Source organism: Rhinolophus ferrumequinum, chromosome 19 (assembly GCF_004115265.2).
Source record: "Rhinolophus ferrumequinum isolate MPI-CBG mRhiFer1 chromosome 19, mRhiFer1_v1.p, whole genome shotgun sequence".
NCBI lineage: Eukaryota > Metazoa > Chordata > Mammalia > Chiroptera > Rhinolophidae > Rhinolophus > Rhinolophus ferrumequinum.
In genome coordinates, this window is record NC_046302.1 from 17,403,607 (window position 1) to 17,424,198 (window position 20,592).

At 34.1% G+C, this 20,592-nt stretch overlaps 1 protein-coding gene and 1 pseudogene across 2 annotated transcripts in view; one reads left to right on the forward strand and one right to left on the reverse strand.

The window, feature by feature from the left end:
* Positions 1-1,500: 1,500 nt before the first annotated feature.
* ESCO1 (establishment of sister chromatid cohesion N-acetyltransferase 1) overlaps positions 1,501-20,592 on the reverse strand; it is a 41,731-nt gene continuing 22,639 nt past the window's right edge. Inside the window, exons 6-9 of one of the 2 annotated variants that reach the window (XM_033087471.1) lie at positions 13,503-13,592; positions 10,298-10,441; positions 6,503-6,690; positions 1,501-2,708 (exon numbers count right to left, since the gene is read on the reverse strand). In XM_033087471.1, the coding sequence (XP_032943362.1) occupies positions 2,561-2,708; positions 6,503-6,690; positions 10,298-10,441; positions 13,503-13,592 (570 nt within the window). In that variant the 3' untranslated portion in view covers positions 1,501-2,560. Of the gene's footprint in view, positions 2,709-6,502; positions 6,691-10,297; positions 10,442-13,502; positions 13,593-14,122; positions 14,247-20,592 lie in introns of those variants that run through there. The other variant, XR_004421066.1, reaches the window with a different exon arrangement.
* LOC117011780 (heterogeneous nuclear ribonucleoprotein A1-like) lies at positions 7,149-8,158 on the forward strand (annotated as a pseudogene).

Sequence of the window (20,592 nt, forward strand, 5' to 3'; positions counted from 1 at the left end):
TGCCTCCACTTCTCTGTAGAGACCACTCTTCTTTTTCTAACATCACTCTTCAGCTTTCAATTGTGGTGTGACAGTGTTGAACATTCTTTGATTCTTGAAACTCTTCCCTTGGACATGCCTTCTCAAGTGCTTTGACACTCGTAAATGATGGTGTTCCTCACAACTTTCTCCTACCCTCTCATTTTATAAACCCCAAGGTGGTGAGCTCTTCTAAAACCTTCAACTAAATTATTAAATTTCCTTAATTCAAACTTCTCCCAAATTCTAGATTAACATATCCAATTATATATCAAATAGGTATCTCCATTTGGAGAATCTCCAACCACCTTAAAATCTTTATCAAAATTGAGCTCATCCTTTTCCATCCAATCCTCCCAACATAATTCTCCAGTATTCCCTTCTCAGTCAATTCATCTACTCAATTACCCAAATCAAAATTCCCAATTACACTAGATTCTTCGCTGGTCAGTTATCAACTCACGTCAATTCTTCCATTGTGTCTTCTCAAAGTTTACCCATCTCCTCATCTTCATCATGCATTACAGCTCTATTAGTTCAGTGTTCCCAAGTTTTTCAGACTGCAATAGCAGTTTCTTAATTATCTTTCCTAAGTTCCAGATTACTCACTTGTAAACGCTACCTCATAGGGTTGTCATGATAACTAAATACAATAATGCAGCACCACACGTAGCAAAAACTCAAATGTTAGATATTATTATTACTATTCTTAGAAAAATTTTTAAAGTTATTTAAGGTGCTGTGTCTTCAATATAAACATGAAAACAAACTGTTTTCCTAGTAATGGTAATATTTAACCAACCAATCAATATATCCTCTCTACCTCTGGGTCCCCTTGAAACCACCAAGGTTGGTTCCCCAAAGCAGCATATTATGGCTTGCATGGAAACTGGACCTGTATTATGAGATTAACAGTTACTAGGGCATCTACACTATACCCAAAAATTTCATCCTGTTTTAAAACAATTATGGTCCTTGTCAAGCAAACAGTGAGACCAGGCATAACTACAAGTCTCAAGCCCTAAGCGAAAGGGAGTGTCAAAAGTCAAACCATCGTGATAAATTAGAGGAAAGTAGTTACATTGCCTTATCATTACACCCTTAACAAAAAGCATAGAGCCTTACAACACTATAAATTTTAAAAGTACACATCTATAGGGGGATAAATGTACACCTGTCTGTTAATCTTAAAGTCTTAACTTTTAGCCATTTTTAATGGAAGTAAGATAATCTCAGCTCTTAAAAATAATCTATGTTAAATCATAGTGGCACTTCATTCTTGGGCTGTGGCTCTTTATGTCTTTATACTCTCATATAATTATTTTGCCTTTTATTAGAGATAAAATTCAGTAGTTGTTGCTGACATACTGATCCTTTGGCAAACCGGTGAAAACTACCTTTTAAGAAGCCAGTGTTTTAATCATTTTTCAAGGTCTCAAAACTTAAAAAACTCCCTGAAAAAGCACAAATGACAACACACCATTATCACATTTATCACTTAGAAAAAGCTATCAAGTATTTTATTATTTTACTCTACATTATATACAAGTCATAAAAGGCCACAGCAGTTTTTCAACATATAAACCCTTTAAAAGTAGAGGGCACTATGAAGGATTGACAAGTACCAAAATGAAGTCCAGTAATGAGGGCATATACTCAGTGTAGTATTTCTGAGGAATAACAAAGCAGATACCAAGTCATCAATATTTAGCTTGCAACTATTCCACAGGTTTTTATAAACCTCTTTGGGATTTATTAACAGCCTAAGTGTGACCAATTGCCATTTATTTTAAGAAGTAAAACCAGAATGAAATAATAATAAATTTCAGAGGGTACCTTCCTAATTCTAGTCACTTTTAGGTCTCCAGGAAGGAAAGCTTCAATTATTTACACCTTCCACTTTCTTCCTACCATCAAGAATAGGAAAGGGAGAAATGGAAGGAAAAGCTCAATATTCCAATTCCTCCTGCTCATTTGGCACTTTGCTTTTTCGTGGGGGTTCCTTCAAAGTGTATTTCAGGCCCTTAAAGAATTAGCTTTGAATTCCTAAACATGTAATATTGCACCCTCCTTGAATAATAATTCAAAAACATTGGTTTCTGCTCTGTGAAAATACAATCTTTAAAACTGTAACTGGTATCAGCAGATCAATATAAAAAAATACAGTACCAAACTACACTGGTATATTTCCATATTAAGAACTTCAAAATATACTTATCACTGAGACCATAGTCCTTGCATTAGTTTTCAGTCCACTATGAACAATTATCATTATCTGCTGCATGTAAACATGTCTAAATAACTATAGATAAAATACATTAATCATAAATTTCTGTAAAAGATAATAAAATATCTTCTTTATAAAACAAAACAATAATAAGCTATTACTGCATTGTTTCCAATTTTATGAAAATGGAACAACCTTATGGTTGTTGCCAGTCCTGAGTTCATTGTAACAAAAATGGCCCTAGATCCTGGTTAAAGTCAGCAACCAATCCACTCTTCAGTAGACGTCTTCTCGTACTGTAGGCAAGAATTTGTTTTAGGTGCTATTTTGTCCATTAATAAAATTATATACCAGAAACTGACCAGTGCCACAGTACTGTGTTGCAAACAGTTTTCCATCAGGAGTGGGATCTGAGAAAGCAATTTCTTCTTTACTCAAATATGAGCCATATATAAAGTTACTCCTATTAAAAAAAAGGGGGTGAAAGGGTAAAAAAATTAGTATTACTTTTAGTCACTAAAATTATAAAAACCCGTCAAATATAATTTGACTTTCTTAGACTTTTTAGGTAACATATATTCTAAAAATTATTGAAAATAATTGTTCATCTAAAATATTAATAATCTGAGATTTAAAAAGTGTTTATGAAAGCAGTAATGGTTTTAAAAACATTCACCCAACACCTTTTCATAATAGAAATACTCAACAACTCTGAGTAGAAGGAACTTTATCAACTTTATAAAGAGCAGCAAGGAACATCAAAGTTAATGGTGACAAACTGAAATTGTTCCCGAGAGATCAGTAACAAGGTAAGGCTCTCTCTACATACACCTCTACTGTTCAACAATGTACCACAAAGTCTAGTCAGGGCAATTAGACAAGGAAAACAAAGAAAAAGCAACCAGATTGGAAAGGAAGAAGTAAAACTATCTCTTTTTGGAGATGACATGAGTTTGCATAAAAAAATCCTAAGGAATTCACACCCAAAATCTATCAGAGCTAATTAAAAGGAGTTCTGCAAGGTTACAGGATACAAGATCGATATTAAGAAATTAACTATTTCTATATACTTGCAATGAATCCAAAAATGAAATTTAGAAAACACCCATTTAAAATAACATCAAAGAATAAATACTTAGGATTAAATTTAACAAAAGAAGTACAAGACCTGTAAAATGAAAATTATAAAGCATTGTTGAAAGACATTAAAGGGTGCCAAAAAAAGTATACACATTTTAAGAAAGAAAAAAACTGTATTAAAATAGTAATACTCAATATATACCGGTATCAAAACATGAATACAAGTCATGTGTATATATTTTTTAGGCATCCCCAGTAGAAAGATATCCCATGTTTATGAATCAGAAAACTTAATATTGTTAAAATGGCATTACTCCCCAAACTGGTAAATCTGACTTCTTTGCAAGTCACTGAACAGTCAAAAGAACTTGAAAAGGAACAAAGTTGGAGAACTCACACTTCCTTATTTCAAAACATAGTACAAAGCTACAGTGTTAAAGACAGTGTGCGACTGGCATAAGAATAGACCAATGGAATAGAACTGAGAATCCAAATATAAGCAAAACTTCACACTTAAACAGTCAATGATTTTGACAAAGGTTCCAAGACCATTCAATGGGAAAGAATGGTGCTCAGAAAACTGGCTATTCACATGCAGAAGAATGAAGTTAGATCCTACCTCACATCATACACAAAAATGAACTTAAAACAGATCAAAAACCTAAATATAAGGACTAAAATTATAAGCTCTTGAAAGAAAATGCAGGCAATAAACCTTTGTGGCCTTCGATTAAGAAATGACACCAAAAACACAAATGACAAAAGAAAAAGATTTATAATTTGGAGCTCAAAATTAAAACTTTTGTGCTTCAAAAGAAACGAAGATGATGAACAGAAAACCACAAAATAGTAAAAAAAATATTTATAGATCATGTATCTGACAAGGGACTTGTCTCCAGAACATATAAAGCACTATTACAACTCAACAAGAAAAAGATAAATAAAACAATTTAAAAATGGACATAGGATTTGGATAAGCATTTCTCTAAAGATGATACACAAATGGCCAATAAGCACATGAAAAGATGCTCAACATATAGCCATGAGGGAAATGTAAAGCAAAATCACAATGAAATGACACTTCACACCCACTAGGAAGACTAAAATTAAAAAGACAGTAACAAGTGAAGGTGAGGATGTGGAGAAATTAAAACCCTCATACTTTGTGGGATTGTAGAATAGAGCAGCCACTCTGGAAAAGTTTGGCCATTTCTCAAAATGCTACACAGTTACCACATGGGCCAATGAGACTCTCTACTCCTAATTACATACCAAGAGAAATAAAAACATGCAAATATTTCTCTATTTCCCAAGAGAAATAAAAACACACAAATGTTTATACATGAATGTTCATAGATTATTCATAATAGCCAAAAGGAGGAAACAAGCCAAATGTTCATCAACTGGTAAGTGGATAAATAACGTGGTACAGACACAGTGGTACCTCGGTTTTCGAATGTCTCCATTGACGAACATTTCGGTTTACGAATGCTGTAAACCCGGAAGTAAATGCTTCGGTTTTCGAACACACGTTGGAAGTTAAACATGTCATGAGGCTTCTGCTGAGTGCAAGATCCTGAGGCCTAGCTGTCAGCTGTTTTCGAACGTTTCAGAACTCGAACTGTCTTCCGGAACGGATTACGTTAGAAAACCGAGGTACCACTGTACACAGTGGAATATTACTTGCAATAAAAAAGGAAGGGCACACACTGATATACTCTATAACATGGATGATCCTTGAAAACATGCTAGGTGAAAATAAACCAGTCATACAATGTTGTATATTATAGATATCCATTTATCTGAAATGTTCAGAATAGGCAAATCCATTGAGACAAAAAGTAGATTAGCGGTTGTCAGAAGCTGTGGGAAAGGGAAATAGGGAGAGACTGCTAATGGGTATGGATTTTTTTGGGGGGAATGACGAAAAGGTCCTAGAATTAAATGGTGGTGATGGCTTCAGAACCTTCTGAATATACTAAAACTTCACTAAATTGTACACTTTAAAAAGATGAATTGTATGCTATGTAATTGTATCTCAACACAGCTGTTATTTTTAAAAATTATTTTTAATTTAGCCAGGATATAGACTACTATTAGCATTTTTGTAACATAGTCTTAACAAGGTGAGCTGAGTACATAGGAAGGATCAATAAATGAAAAAAAGTAAAAACTCTATGTGCTTTATCAGGAAGCTTATGGTGGTGATCTCACTATCACAGAACAAATACAATGGCTATACTGTTTTATGTTTTTATAAACTAGAACCATCTTATGTTTGTCACGAAATCTAAATTTACAAGATTTAAAAGAAGGGGCCATACTCTCATTTAGGATATTATTTAATCAGCTCCATTTTCCAGGTTTAGTTCTGAAAGAGCTAAAAACAGACCTGCCACTTGTCATGGAAAGGGGAGGCAGATCTGATCCCTTCTCAATCACTACTCAGTGATAAAATAACTGAGAGAGACCAGAAACACATTAAAGTTCGAGATTCCTAGAGCCTTAGGATCTCACTGAAAACAATGATGGATTATTCTGAAAGCTATACCTACAGATAGTCGACAAGGACTCTATGAATAAACAAAAACAAGAGACTGAACTAAAAACCTCATTTATGTGATTGATTTTAACCTCCTCCATTAATCTTTCAAAGCAAAGGTACTTTAAAGAACCACCACCAAAAAATAAAAAAAACAAAAACATGCAATTTGTCTGAGTCTTTTCCTCTACATCTTTGATTAAGGATCAAGTGATAAAAGCAAAAAGAAAAGCTAATAAAAGACTTAGATAATTTACAAATAATATTATTAAATTAAGACAAATTGTCCTAAAAGCTAAACTCTCAAGAAACTTCCACATTTATTTTTGTTGTCTTTAAAATTCTCCAATATCAAACACAGTTTGAAATAAGTGCGTTATTTTGGCCTAATCATAGTTACAAATAAGTCATTTTAAATGATTTAATAATATTTAACCAACAGTGCTTTCTTCCCTCTCAGATTAGCTTCATATAAAATAAGTACTTTCAGATCCAATACACTGACAATTTTATGAAAATTTTAAATTAATATAAAGGTTATACATTTAAGATTAATTAAATGCTGGTCTTTACACTAACACTCTACTTAAATCCTAAACTACTGAAAAGGAGTTGAGGGATTACATTCAAGTTACCTTAGGCATTCAATCATGCGAGAAGCAATTTTCTTCCGACGCATCATGCTGAATACCCATATTCGACTGATCCCGCAGATTGCAGGTTCTGGCAATGTTGAGCAGCACCAGGCTTTTTGCCTTTCAAATCTGACTTTTTCTTCTTCTGACCTGATAACTGGAAGTTTCTCTTCTATAACTCTGTAGCCCTGTAGGTATCAAAATTGGAAAAAATTTTAAAGTGAGAAAATTACTTGGCAACTATCTAGTACTAACCTTAACAAGGAGGTCACTACATTTGTCTGGCTTTTTAATAAACTATGCAGACCATTTATGCTTTCATTCTCATTTTAGGAAATAGACCTGGATCTACATTGTTCTAATTCACTTAACTAGTTACATGACCATGAGAGGAAGTTACTTAATTAAGCTTTAGGTTCCTTACCTATAAATTAGAAATATCCATTTCTTTCAAAGAATTGTTGAGAAATTAAATAAGGGGATACATACAAAGCACCTTGTCACATACTTGACCCATACTAGGAACTGAATGTTAGTTTTCTCTACCTCCCATATTGTAAGAACCAGCAAAGTACATGGTAAGCTTTTCTCTGTCCGTGGACGCCGCCGAGGAAGCATCGTTAAAGTCTCCGCTCCCGTGCACGTCATGCCTAAGTCAGAGTCACCCAAAGAGCTGGAGCAGCTGTGGAAGCTCTTCATCGGAGGTTTGGGCCTTAAAACAACCGATGAGAGTCTGAGGAGCCATTCTGAGCAATGGGGAACGCTCACAGACTGGGTAGTAAGGACAGGTCCAAATACCAGGCGCTCCAGAGGCTTCGGGTTTGTCACCTATGCCACCGTGGAGGAGGTGGGTGCAGCCATGAAGGCAAGGCCACACAAGGTGGATGAAGAGTTGTGGAACCAAAGAGGGCTGTCTCAGGAAAAGATTCTCAAAGACCTGGTGCCCACTTATCTGTGAAAAAGATGTTTGTGGGTGGTATTAAAGAAGACACTGAAGAACATCATCTAAGAGATGATTTTGAACAGTATGGGGAAATTGAAGTGATGGAAATCATGACTGACCGGGGCAGTGGCAAGAAGAGAGGCTTTGATTTTGTAGCCTTTGATGCCCATGACTCTGTAAGACAAGACTGTCATTCAGGAATTCCACAGTGTGAATGGTCACAACTGTGAAGTAAGGAAAGCCCTATCTAAGCAAGAGATGGCCAGTGCTTCATCCAGTCAAAGAGGTCGAAGTGGTTCTGGAAACTTCGGTGGTGGTCAAGGAGGTGGTTTTGGTGGGAATGACAACTGTGGTCGTGGAGGAAACTTCCATGGTTGAGGTGGCTTTGGTGGCAGTCATTTTTATGGAGGGTATGGTGGCAGTGGAGACAACTATCATGGATTTGGTAATGATGAAGGCAATTTTGGAGGTGGCTGAAGCTACAACAATGTTGGCAATTACAACAATCAATCTTCAAATTTTGGACCCATGAAAGGAGGGAACTTTGGAGGCAGAAGCTCTGGCCCCTATGGTGGGTGGAGGTCAATACTTTGCCAAACTACGAAACCAAGGTGGCTACGGTGGTTCCGGCAGCAGCAGTAGCTGTGGCAGTGGCAGAAGGTATTAATTACTGCCAGGAAACAAAGCTTAGCAGGAGAGGAGAGCCAGAAGTGACAGGGAAGCTACAGGTTACAACAGATTTGTGAACTCAGCCAAGCACAGTGGTGGCAGGGCCTAACTGCTACAAAGAAGACATGTTTTAGACAATACTCATGTGTATGGGCAAAAAACTCAAGAATTGTATTTGTGACTAATTGTATAACAGGTTAGTTTCTGTTCTGTGGAACGTGTAAAGCATTCTAACAAAGGATTTTAATGTAGATTTGGTTTTTGTTTTGTTTTTTTGTACCCATGCTGTTGATTGCTAAATATAATGGTCTGATCAGGACGCTGAATAAACGTGTCTTTTTTTAAATGTGCTGTGTAAAGTTAGTCTACTCTGAAGCCATCTTGGTAAATTACCCCAACAGTACGAAGTTAGAATTCCTTCAGGGTGATGCCAGGTTCCATTTGAAATTTATTTACAACCTGTTTGGGCTCAGTCAGAAGCCACTGTCTTCAGAAACCTTGGTGTAGTTGAACTGACAGTTACTGTGTTGGTGATCTGGAGCTCACCATTAAAAGGGTCGTCCTAGCAGAGGTCTGGAGTTTATTTAGTGATTAATGATTGTTGGCACATCCTATGCAATACATCTAAATTGAATTATGGTACCAGGCAAAATTATAGCAGGGAATGAAGCTTGTGTATCATCCATTATCATGTGTAATCAATAAACGATTTAATCTCCTCTTGGGGAAAAAAAGTACATGGTTAAGAACTCAGCAGTCATTAACAACTGTTACTGTGCTTGCTGCCATAGTTCTGGGGTTCACAGCTGTGTGGGAACTAGGACTAGGAATGGCAAAGTAATCAAGAATTTAGAAAGGTCCTTTCCCCAAACTCCCATCTCTTAAAAAAATAAAAATAAAGCGCTTTAAAATCATACATCTCCTCTACCAGTCCAGATGCAAAAAAGAACACAGCCAGTGTTCTGATAGAACATGACATAAAATTTAAAGCAATCAGACAACACAAATAAGAATTAACAACAACAAAAAAGCAAACAGGACATAGCTATCTTCTAGTATAAACACTGCTACAAGTCATTTTTGGAAGTAGGTAGAACAGAAAAAAACATAAGGGTTTGCACTGTATAAAATTAACTCAATTTCAGTATGGCAAACTTTTTTTATGAGTTAGTCATTTTATATCAAATTTATATCCTCAAACTACCTTACCAGCTACGACTTAAATCAATTTTGTTATAAATAGCAAGATTAATAAAACTATACAATTTCAGGCTGAATCTTCTTTAAAAAATAGCTAAACATTCAGAAATCAACTCATGCTGACTTATTCGACTTTTTACTTTATTAGACAATTTTATGATGAAGCACATTCGCAGGCGAATGTTAGTATACTAAAAAATATCAACTGACCAGAAGTCAAATCCAATGTGCACTGAATTCATCAGCAAGAACTCAGCTGAAAAAAGACAGAACTCAAAGGTATGCCTCAACGCGAGCATGATTTAGAGAGCCCAGAATCTTCTCTTAAGTTGGTCTCTTAAGTTGTTACTACTTAAGTCTTATAATGTGAACATATCCCTTTTATTGTGATTCTACTGTTTATTTTCTGTACAATTTGGATCCTAAACACAAGCCAACTCCTCATTTAGAGCTCAACCAAAGCAGTGGTGATTTATTTCGGAGGTGGGCAACTTTTTATAAAGAGCCAGACAGTATTTTAGACTTTGCAGCCCACCTGGTCTCTGTTAACTACTTAACTCAGTCTTTGTAGTGTGAAAGAAACCATAAATAATATGTAAGCAAATGAGCGTGGCTGTGTTACCAAAAAAACCTTTATTTATAAAAACAGGCTGGATTTTGACCTGGAGCTATAGTTTGCCAACGCTTGATTTATTCTAGCGCTGAAGGGACTGAGACAGACATTACATTTAGTATCCAACATGGAAACTTCCTGAACAAAATTTAACAGTACTTTTGATTTATAGAATTTTTATCTTACATACTTGAGAAACTAATTACCACTTAAAATATAGCTCCACTGTAGTAAAGAATTACACACAGGAATTCTTGCATTCACATTCTTCCTTACATAAAATGTTAATAAATTCACTAGGATTATTCAAGATGGCGCAGTAAACTCTTTAAACACCAAAATACATATGCACACTTTAAAAATCACTTACCCACTGGATATGTTCTGCAATTAGGCAGCCAACGACTTTTTTGTCATTAGAAATAAAGAGAAGTGTTTTAGTTCTGGAATAGCACATTAGTGGAGCCTGCTGGAAACCTAAATCATTATCAACCATCTCTCTAATCTCGTCAACCTGCCAAATAAAGAACAGTATTTTTTAACCATGAAAGCATTTGTATGTATGTACAAATATACTATTTCAATTAAGTAAGTTGAGTATATCATTCCAAGTAGGACATCCTCTAACAAATTCTTTTGAATGACTATGCTAACCAATAACTGTTTCTCAAGCCCTAAGGACCAATTTGCAAAATGAGGGAAGAACTAGAGAATAATACCAAGCCCAGTGGCTAGGGAACAAAAGAAGTGACAGCTCCTACAATAGGCAATAAGAATATTAAGGATTCCTATTAGGAATCCCTTATCATGGATTTGCGAACTGGAAAGAACTTCACTGGAACCTCAGCCAAGGAAGGTACTTTTCTTCCCGAGCCTTAACTGGTACTTTCATCAGTAAATGGAAATGGGAAAAGAAACATATATTTACTCCTTTATCAACCATTTATAGACCAGACCTTATGCAAAGTACTTCATGAACATTATCTTACTTAAATCCAATATCTCTTGGAGGTCTATGGTTCCTCACTTTACATATGGAAGAAATAAAATTCAAAGTTAAGTAACTTTCCCATGTCAGATACTGGACATCTAGAAAGCCAAGGAGCAGGAATTTGAACCCCTAATGTTAATGTGGCATCAAACTGCTTTTTCTAGTTTACCTTCTAAACTGTGGTGGTCAAAGTCAAGTATGATAAGCTTAAGCTTTTTTTTTTTTTTTTCCAAGTTACTGGCTCGAGGCGGGCTCAGGCGCTCCAATGTTGTCTAGACTAGGCATTTCTCTACTTTTTTTATTTTATTTTATTGGGGAATATTGGGGAACAGTGTGTTTCTCCATGGCCCATTAGCTCCAAGTAGTTGTCCTTCAATCTAGCTGCGGAGGGTGCAGCTCAGCTCCAAATCCAGTTGTTTTCAATATTTAGTTGCAGGGGGCACAACCCACCATCCCATGGGAATTGAACCTGCAACCTTGTTGTTAACAGCTCGTGCTTTAACCAACTAAGCCATTCAGCCACCCAAGCTCAAACTTTTATAGGCACTCAAAGTCAAGATTTTTGTAGGCACTTCAACACTAGTTCCTTCCCCATTTAAAAAATAATCTGCAAATACTCAGCCCAATAAATATGAATTTGTGTCACTAAGTTTAAAATGCAAATAACCACTAAGAGAGTTAAGTATTCATACCTCTGACATGCAGAATACTGTATCCCTTATTCAGTAATGAAAACTCAAATCTTTCTAGTCCTGGAACAGTTTTTCACAATGCAACTCCTGATTTGGTTCCTAAAGACAAATTACTCACAATTGCCTAGATTTTAATTTTTAACCTGTTAGGGGTTACTAACTAGTACCAAACTGAATTATAGGTTACTAAGACTTTATCCTGAGAAACTAAAATGAGGAAATTGGCATTTCCTGAGGATTCTTAGTAATAATGAAGTCTGGATGTCACATATGTCAGTGTAGCAAAGTTTCCACTGTGTATTTCCAAATGATCATAGTTGGAATTCCAAAGCTTCCATAATTTAATTTTCATTTAGTCAATCACTAATCTAACATTAATTCAACAAAATATTTGTTTTTGTGCAAGGATCAATGTTTCAAGTACAAGACAGGGGTCATGTTTACATGTCACTCTAACTGCTACTGTCTATACTTGTTAGGCAATGGTAGTATGGGGGCTTATTTGGGTATCTGGGATTGTCCAGTCACATATTCAGTATTATCTGAAAAGTCAGGAACCACAGGATAAACTTTAAGTAGAACGTTAGATAAATTTTCAAATAATCGGTTCAAAGTGTTTTCCTTCAATCTCCACTTTAGGTGAAGTATTCCTAAATTTAAAGAGGCCCAATTGTTAATATGAAAAAAGTACAATAAATTATTTTCCTTGTATTTCTACACATTTTGGACACACTCTAGTGTAATTAAGTTTTCAAGATGAACAACTGGACCCACTGCTTTACATTATGAGGCAATTCTGAAAGCATCTGGAGGTTGAAGAAAAACATTTTGAATGTATTATTCGAAATGTAATTAATGTATTATTTAAAAATAAATTTATCCTATGGTTTCCTGTCTTTTAAGATACTCACGCTATATAATAAAATGGTTCCAGATATCCTTCTCTCTCTGATTCATTTCTGTGAACCCTTAAAGTATAGAATTCTAAGTTGGACTAAAACTTGGCACACCCTAGATTTGAGGATTTTAAGTTTTCTACATTTTATTTATAAACCAGAATACATCTTTTTTCTCTTAACATTATATGACTGCCTCATGTTTAATTTCAGAATTACTATGACCTACTACTGGATCCCCGTCTGCAGTAAGTTTTTATTTAGAAATCTCTCAGAATGAAACTTTATATTTATTAATTTTAATTTTCTAAATTATGATTCAGATTTTAATTCTAATTATTGAAATCACTTATGTGTCATTATTAATTAACTAGCATGTCTTCTATACCATCACTCAAAATTACTGATAAAATATGGGACAGGGCCGGCCCAGTGGCTCAGGCGGTTAGAGCTCCATGCTCCTAATGCCGAAGGCCGCCAGTTGGATTCCCACATGGGCCAGTGGGCTCTCAACCACAAAGCTGCCAATTCGACTCCTTGACTGCCGCAAGAGATGGTGGGCTGCGCCCCCTGCAACTAACAACGGCAACTGGACCTGGAGCTGAGCTGTGCCCTCCACAACTACACCTGAAAAGACAACAACTTGATTTGGAAAAAATCCTGGAAGTACACACTATTCCCCAATAAAGTCCTGTTCCCCTTCCCCAATAAAATCTTAAAAAAAAAAAAAAAAAAAAGTATATATATATATATATATATATATATATATATATATATATATATATGGGACAGTGATCAACTCACTAAAAATTCATTTCACATTTGCTAGACACACCACAAAGTTTAAGCATAATTTTTCAGTTGGGTTGTATTCTTTAAACGCTTATTTCTTGTTTTCAGAATTGGTGTTTAAATGTGCTGTGCTAGCAATGCATTATTCTCTTAAAACTAGCTGAAAATTTATCTATTCTACATGAAATTTCACTAGAAATTTACCTTTTTCAGGGCATACTTTGGGTCTTCAGGAAGAACCATTATTATCCTGCCATCAGGATATTCAGCCAGAATTCTTTCTTTCTTCCAGCCCTAGATATTTTTTTAAAAAAATGAATTTTATGTACATTTCATTCATCATATTGATGTACAAGATAAACACATTAATGTGTCTAAAAATTGCAAACATGGAAAAATATGTGCTCATTAATGTTTAATGACAAGATAAATAAGCTATTTTGTTAAGCATACAATAGGTACAATGCAAGCTAATTTCTTTATACTACTCACTCAGAGATACCACAAGAATATTTCTAATTTATCATTTCCCATTTTAAATTAATTCACACACCAAAAGCAACCCCTTAAAGTCAGTGATTCCCAGAACCTAAAGGATAACTCTCCCAGTTTCATGATAAAAGAATTAAACTCTTATTTCTTTGGAACATGGTTACCTCCACAAACAAACACTCATGGTTTTATGTCTGGCATGCCAAAGACCTCCAGGAGGTTTTAAATGAACTGATTTGCATGCAGTAGTCCAATATGTAAGGAATAAGTGTTTATTCTTATTGATCACAACTATCAAAGTCACAAGAAGGAGACTATAAAAATATAACTACCTTCTAAGAATCTAATAGGGAAGGAGAGGCTACGTTGTGTGTATCTGAAGTTAAACATACTCAAAAAAAGAGAGGTAATAAACTCTTCTTCAGATCCACACTCGTGGTGATTAATGAGCAGAACCTGCATGAAAAAAAAAACAAAACAAAAGCCACTTAAATCTAGGAGGTTGGGACTGAACCAAAGGTTAAAACTAGGAGCTTTGAAGTCAATAATAAGCATAGAAGGAATGAGCTTAACTGGTTGTTCCATTTGTCTTACCCAACCAACTTTATATAAAAAAGTCTTTCAAGAAGCAATATGTACTTCTAATAGAGAAAACATCACCTTCTTTCTGAGATTTGTTTCTTTTAAGAATATAAAAGCTCAACGAAACCAAGAAAATGGCAACTACATTTTTTAAAAATAGTATGGCAAGTTTGAAAGGAGATTGATTTTCTTAAATAATCCAGAATGGTTTTTTTGGGAAAGGGGCAGGATCTTAGCTGGGGACAAAAAGTCTAGTAACAAGCTTGATATGTGTAGTATATATCAAGCATTTGGAGTAATTTGTTATTTGGATTAAAGAATTTAAAATCAGAATTTGTTGAAAAACAGAACACCCAAAGATAAAAAGCAAAATTCAGGTGATTATGATGGGTAAAGTGTTCTCAAGATTTGAAAAGAAGGAAGGAAAGGAGCAGAAACAATAGTCATAGAAGTCATTTTTTTTCCAAATTAGAAACTAAATCTGAATTATATCCAAATCTGAAAAAAGGCATTAAAGATATCACCTCTTTAAAAACAAATTTATGTTAATACATTACTTTGGGGAAACATTTTTAAAATAAATCTATTTTCTATAAAATGAAAATGGAGAATTTTCATTTTAAAAATTAAACTACAAATTCAATAAACAACTAGAAATTTAAGTAACACCAACTTATAAGAACGTAATACTTCCTGAACTGAATATCTAAAGATAATCTGATAAGCTATTTTCCTATTATCTTTAAAAACAAAAATACTGGTCTAATGTCATTATATTGCACCACAGGCGCTGAATTATTTTACTTTACTGACTTTTTAGTACAAAACTTTCTCTTGAAAAAAACTTGAGACTTGCATGTTCATGAAGAAAATTTTCTCACAAATGGGTTTGACATAATTTTACATTTTAAATATGATTCTGTTTTTTCATGCACACATTTAAGAAGTAGGAATTGCAAAGAACAGTTACTACTTCTTAGGTTTCTAACATTCATGAAGACAGCATATTTTAGTGAAAACTTTTTAAGAGTTTTGGAGTAAAAATTCAGGGTTTAAATCCCTGTTTTAGGTATCACTAGCTATACGGACTTGAGCAAATATCACTGGAACTTTCATTCTCTTTCCTGAACTAGGTTACGTACAAAATGGTGGTCATCACCTCTAGCACGGGGCAGTTAAAAGGGTTGTATTAAGATGATTCCTAACACAGAGTCGCAACTCTTAGTAACTTCCATTCTGCCTTCCTATTGGTATCAAACTAACGTCAATGCACTACTCTAAGAAAACACAAGTTTATAATAAAGTCCCCAACAATAAATTCAAATTGTGGACAAAGAAAGATGAAAGAACCAAGTTGGCGAACGTCTGTCAAATAACATTACTCATGACATTTATATGCTGCAAATGCAGTTAACTTTTCCCTGGAATTGGTAATCACATGATCCTCCTGACTTTATAGAGAATTTAGAGGACATGAAGTCTACTGCTTGAAATTGAAGCAGATGGGGAAGTTGAAGGGAAGGGTACGTTCAATTCAGAAGAATAACAAAAAAGCCACAGGTCTTTTGCAAAGATATGAATACCAATACAGTGGATTCCACTTCTCACCTTTAGTTCTAACATGTTACACATATCCCTCTGATAGCAAGTAGTATTTTCCAAACTCCAATTTTCTTTTTCTTTCTTTTTAAATTTTTATAAGCATTTAATTGAGCCAAACTGACCACATATGCCAAGGACCAAGATCTCAAATGTTCTCCCATATCCCAGTTTTAATTCACCCATCTGGCTGCTGAAAAGCAGAAATCTTTATATTCCTAATAGCAATCAATGATTTTTGTTTGTTTGTTTCGTGCTGTTGCAGTTACTCTAAACTTTACAGTCTAAATAATGGAGGGGATTGTTCCTCTTTTTCCATTTAAAAAAGATAACTAAAAACAAAATACATTGGGTGGTGGATAGATACATTGATGTATACAATTCATCAACCTGTAAGTTTAACTTTACATAAATTATACCCAATTTTAAAAGTTCATACTAATCACTTTCATAAAAAGCTAAACGAGAATACCCTGAGAAATAAAACCAACAACCAGCTTTTAAAAATAATTATCAAACATTGCAAGGAAAAAAAAGACATAGGGGAATAACCTTTAGATTAAAAGAGATTTAAGAAACATACCAACAAATGTAATATATGGACCTTAATTCAAACAAACAGTATAGAAAATTATATTTGAGCAGTTTTGAACACTGAGGGGAATACCTGATATTAAGGAATTAGTTGATTTTTTTAAAGGTGTGGTTATATTATTTAAAACATTTTTATGAAAAAAGAGTAATCTTTTCATCTTTTAGAAATACATATTTTTAAATATCTACTAAAATGATAATGTGATGCCTAAGGTTCACTTCAAAATAACTGGGAAGGTTGGACGAAAGAAGACTGTCCATGAATTGTTAATTGTTGAAGCTGGGTGATGAGTACATGGGGATTTGTGCGTGTACCTGAGTGCGTGTATGTGTTTAAACTCTTTATTTTGGAAAATACAAATCACCCATCATCAAAACTACTAATGGCCCAAGGCTTGCTCAAATACCATTTATTTAGAAGGGAAAAATAAATGCAAAACGAATCTGGTCGGTAGAGCAGTTAGACCCGAGATGGGGAAAAGCAGTGATTGTAATGGGGGACACAAAGTAGCTTCTGAGAAGCTAGTAATGTTTCTTGTTACAAGGGTGTTCACTTTGTAAAAATACATCACTGAACTGTGCACTCATTATTTGTGAACTTTTCCTTACATGTCGTATTTCAATACAAATTTTACTTAAAAACAATTATTAAAGTAATTTGAAAAACAGACATTTTAGTTCAACAGCTATTATATGTTGAAATACATTTTAAAAACCATCTCTTTTTAAAATCTTAAGTCTTCAGAAATGAAAGTAAATTAAGATAGCTCATTCAAAATTCAGTCACACGCTCATTTGACATTAAATAGGCAGAAAGCATAAAAATGCAGAAAAACTACTTAAGAAAAAAACTATAGACTCTTGAAAACAAAGTATTTTGTTAAAATGGATTTTGAATGTAAATATTTATATTTAAGAATATTTTAAAAGTCAGCAAGGATATACATCAAAATATAAACAGATGTTATCTGAGTGATTTAATTTCTTTTCCTTTTAGCGTATCTGTATTTCCTATTTTTTCTACTTTAATAAAATGATAAATGAAAGTATCAATATATTTATCCCAAGTAGCCATTTTCAAATGCATGTTTGGACATTTCTTTGCAAAAGTAATATTGTATTAACAACAATAATGATAAAGATGTGTTTCTAGTCAGTGTGACTTTACTGAACTTGAAAGAATTGAAAACATTAATTAGACGGAAATTAGATTTAAAAGTTCTGTCAACTCATGAAATATGGACTGAGCACCTACCATGTGACACCACTGATCTAGGCAGTGCAGCATAAACGTCAGGAGTGCTTTAAAAATCAGAAAGACCTAGATTCAAATCCAGACTCTGCTACCTACTAACTGTGTGGCCTTGGGCCAGTTACTTAACCTCTCTAAACCTTCGTTTCCTCACCTACAAGATGGATATAAAAACGACTACAACACAGAACTATTGAGAAGCTGAGAAAACACTATAAAATATTAAGCACAGTGCCTAGCACAATAATACATGCCCAATGAATAACTCCTATTATCATCATTATGGTTACTAAGCATTTTCCTCTGGGTCTTTTAATCCTCCATACCTTTGTGCCTTACAAGGTCATTGATGATTCAGCCCCCCCACCTACCTCTTCAAGCCTCTTCTCTTGAAGTTTGATACAGTCACGGCTCATAATGAAATACTTAAAATTTCCCAACCTTTGCACGTACAATCTCTCTGGCCCAATATGCCTTTGCTCTACACCATTCTGGGCACAAGGGAACTCCTACTTGTCCTTTCTGACTGTACTCGGGTGTTAACCTCACTTTTCTAATCTTGGTCAGATATCCATCCTCTATGTTCAGACAGTATCACATATATATTACTACTCTAGCATTTTCCATACCATTTAAATACGTTTACCTATCTTGTCCCTCACACTAACCTGTCATCTTATATGAAGGTAAGAACTGTATGTTTTTAATTATTATTTTTTAAAACCCCTGTAAGTCCTAAAATACAGTAAACAGTTCATAAATGTTTGAATTTAAAAAATGAGCCTTGAAAAAAATTACCCCAAGATATTATTTGTTCACTTTTTAAAGATTTTTTAAAAACTGAAGTGGTAAGTTGGATAACTTGCTATGGTCATATAACGAGCAAGTGGCTCACGGAAAAAAACACCTCTTTCTAGTTAAGTTTTTTGTTATACTTCAATGTTTCTGAATCCAGAATTAGTCTTACAATCAATGTACATATTTAATGGATTTAATTTTTTAAAAAGCTGTTAGGAAACTGAAGCAGGGACCTCGAAAAGAAGGCAAAAATAACATAAGCAAAGTGTTACAGTGATTTTAAGAGAAGAAGAGAAAAAATCCTTATGGGGATTAAAGAGGAATAAAAAAAAAGTTTAACAGAAGAGATGGTATTTGCCCTGGGATTGAGGGATACAGATGAGAATTGGAAAGGCATTCCTGGTGATGGAATGCTATGAACTAAAAAAACAGAAGCAGAAAATTATGAGCCATGCACAAGACAATGAATGGATCAATTCTGCTTTTAGAGATGAGAATTTATAAGAAAATTATTAGAAATACATCCAGGAGGACAGACAAGGACCATAATGCAGAGGGACATGAATGCCTGGGTGCAATCGGGAGAAATTAAGGAAGGTTTCAGACAGCCAAATTTCATAACTATAGTTGAACCTAATGAAGATGAATTTGGCAGCTGTATTTAGGCCAGATGTACAATGGCAAAAACATGTCAAATATGGGTTTTAATTTCCAATTAGAAATGTAATAATGTTCTAAAACATGTCAAGTAGCACTCAAAATCTTTGTACTGTTAAAAATTCAAAAGAGCACACTAAACATTATCTGAGAGGACTTTAAAAGTTTAAAAGTGTCTGAGGTCAATTTATTTCTATGAGCTAAATTATATTTTACATAAAATATATTTTGTTGAAATTCAAATAAAATAGTAAAAACCTAGTTTATTACTCAAGGACTCTAGAGCTAAATCCATTACGTACTAGCTATATGCATATATGTGACTTTAGGCAAAATACATAACCTTCTTTCTGCCTGTTTCCTCATTTAGAAATTAATTGTAACTACTTCATGATGTGCTAAAAGAATTAGAGGAGTTTAATACAGATAAAATGCTTAGATCAGCATCTGGTTCACAGGAAGTCCTTAATTAATGTCACTTATTATTGTTATTTCTCCTTGATGTAAAATAAGTTAATTGGTATCAATTTATTTACTCCAAAAAATTTCTCTGGGAATTTAAAAAACTATGAAAATATCTTAAACACTAATCCACGTTCAGTCAACAAGGCATAAATGATATAACTGATCTGTCTAAGTTAAGTACAATGCTATCTAAAGTTAACCTTCAAATCTGTTAGATATGTTTATTATCACTATAGTATTTCCAGATTATAGTTTCCCATTTTGAATTACTTAACCACTAAAAACAAACCAACCTGTTTAATTTGTCATAGTTTGAAAGAAGGTATTCAGAAAAACAAAAGTCCCATGGCAGTTTTTTTTTTTTACTCATTAAGTAAGTGAGTTAGGAATCAAAGAATATATACATGAATTTAAGTTTTATTTTAGGCAAATCTGACTCAATTCTATAAGTGTTTATGGACATTTCATTTTTAGGAATGCTATGACAGCAGGATCTCTTTCCAGTAATACTTCTTTGGTTCTCTGCAATATTTAAAGAACCCCTAAATCTTTGATTCCTCTAGTAAAATTGTTATGGTAAATCTTGTATCCTAGGACCAATTCTCTTTGATTCAAGATTAATGAAACTACAAGAATCTGGGATGTAGGATGACTAGACCACCAAGGTCTAAAATGACACATACTACACAGAATATTAGCTCCAAAAGTACCAAGACTCTGACACACTCATAGCATAGTAAATTAAGTATCCAATAAATATTTATTTTTGAAAAGCTGGAGCATGCTAGAAGGACTAAAGCTTCTATTTATGAAACCAAGAACTTAACCTCTCTGTGCCTTAGTTTTGCAACCCAG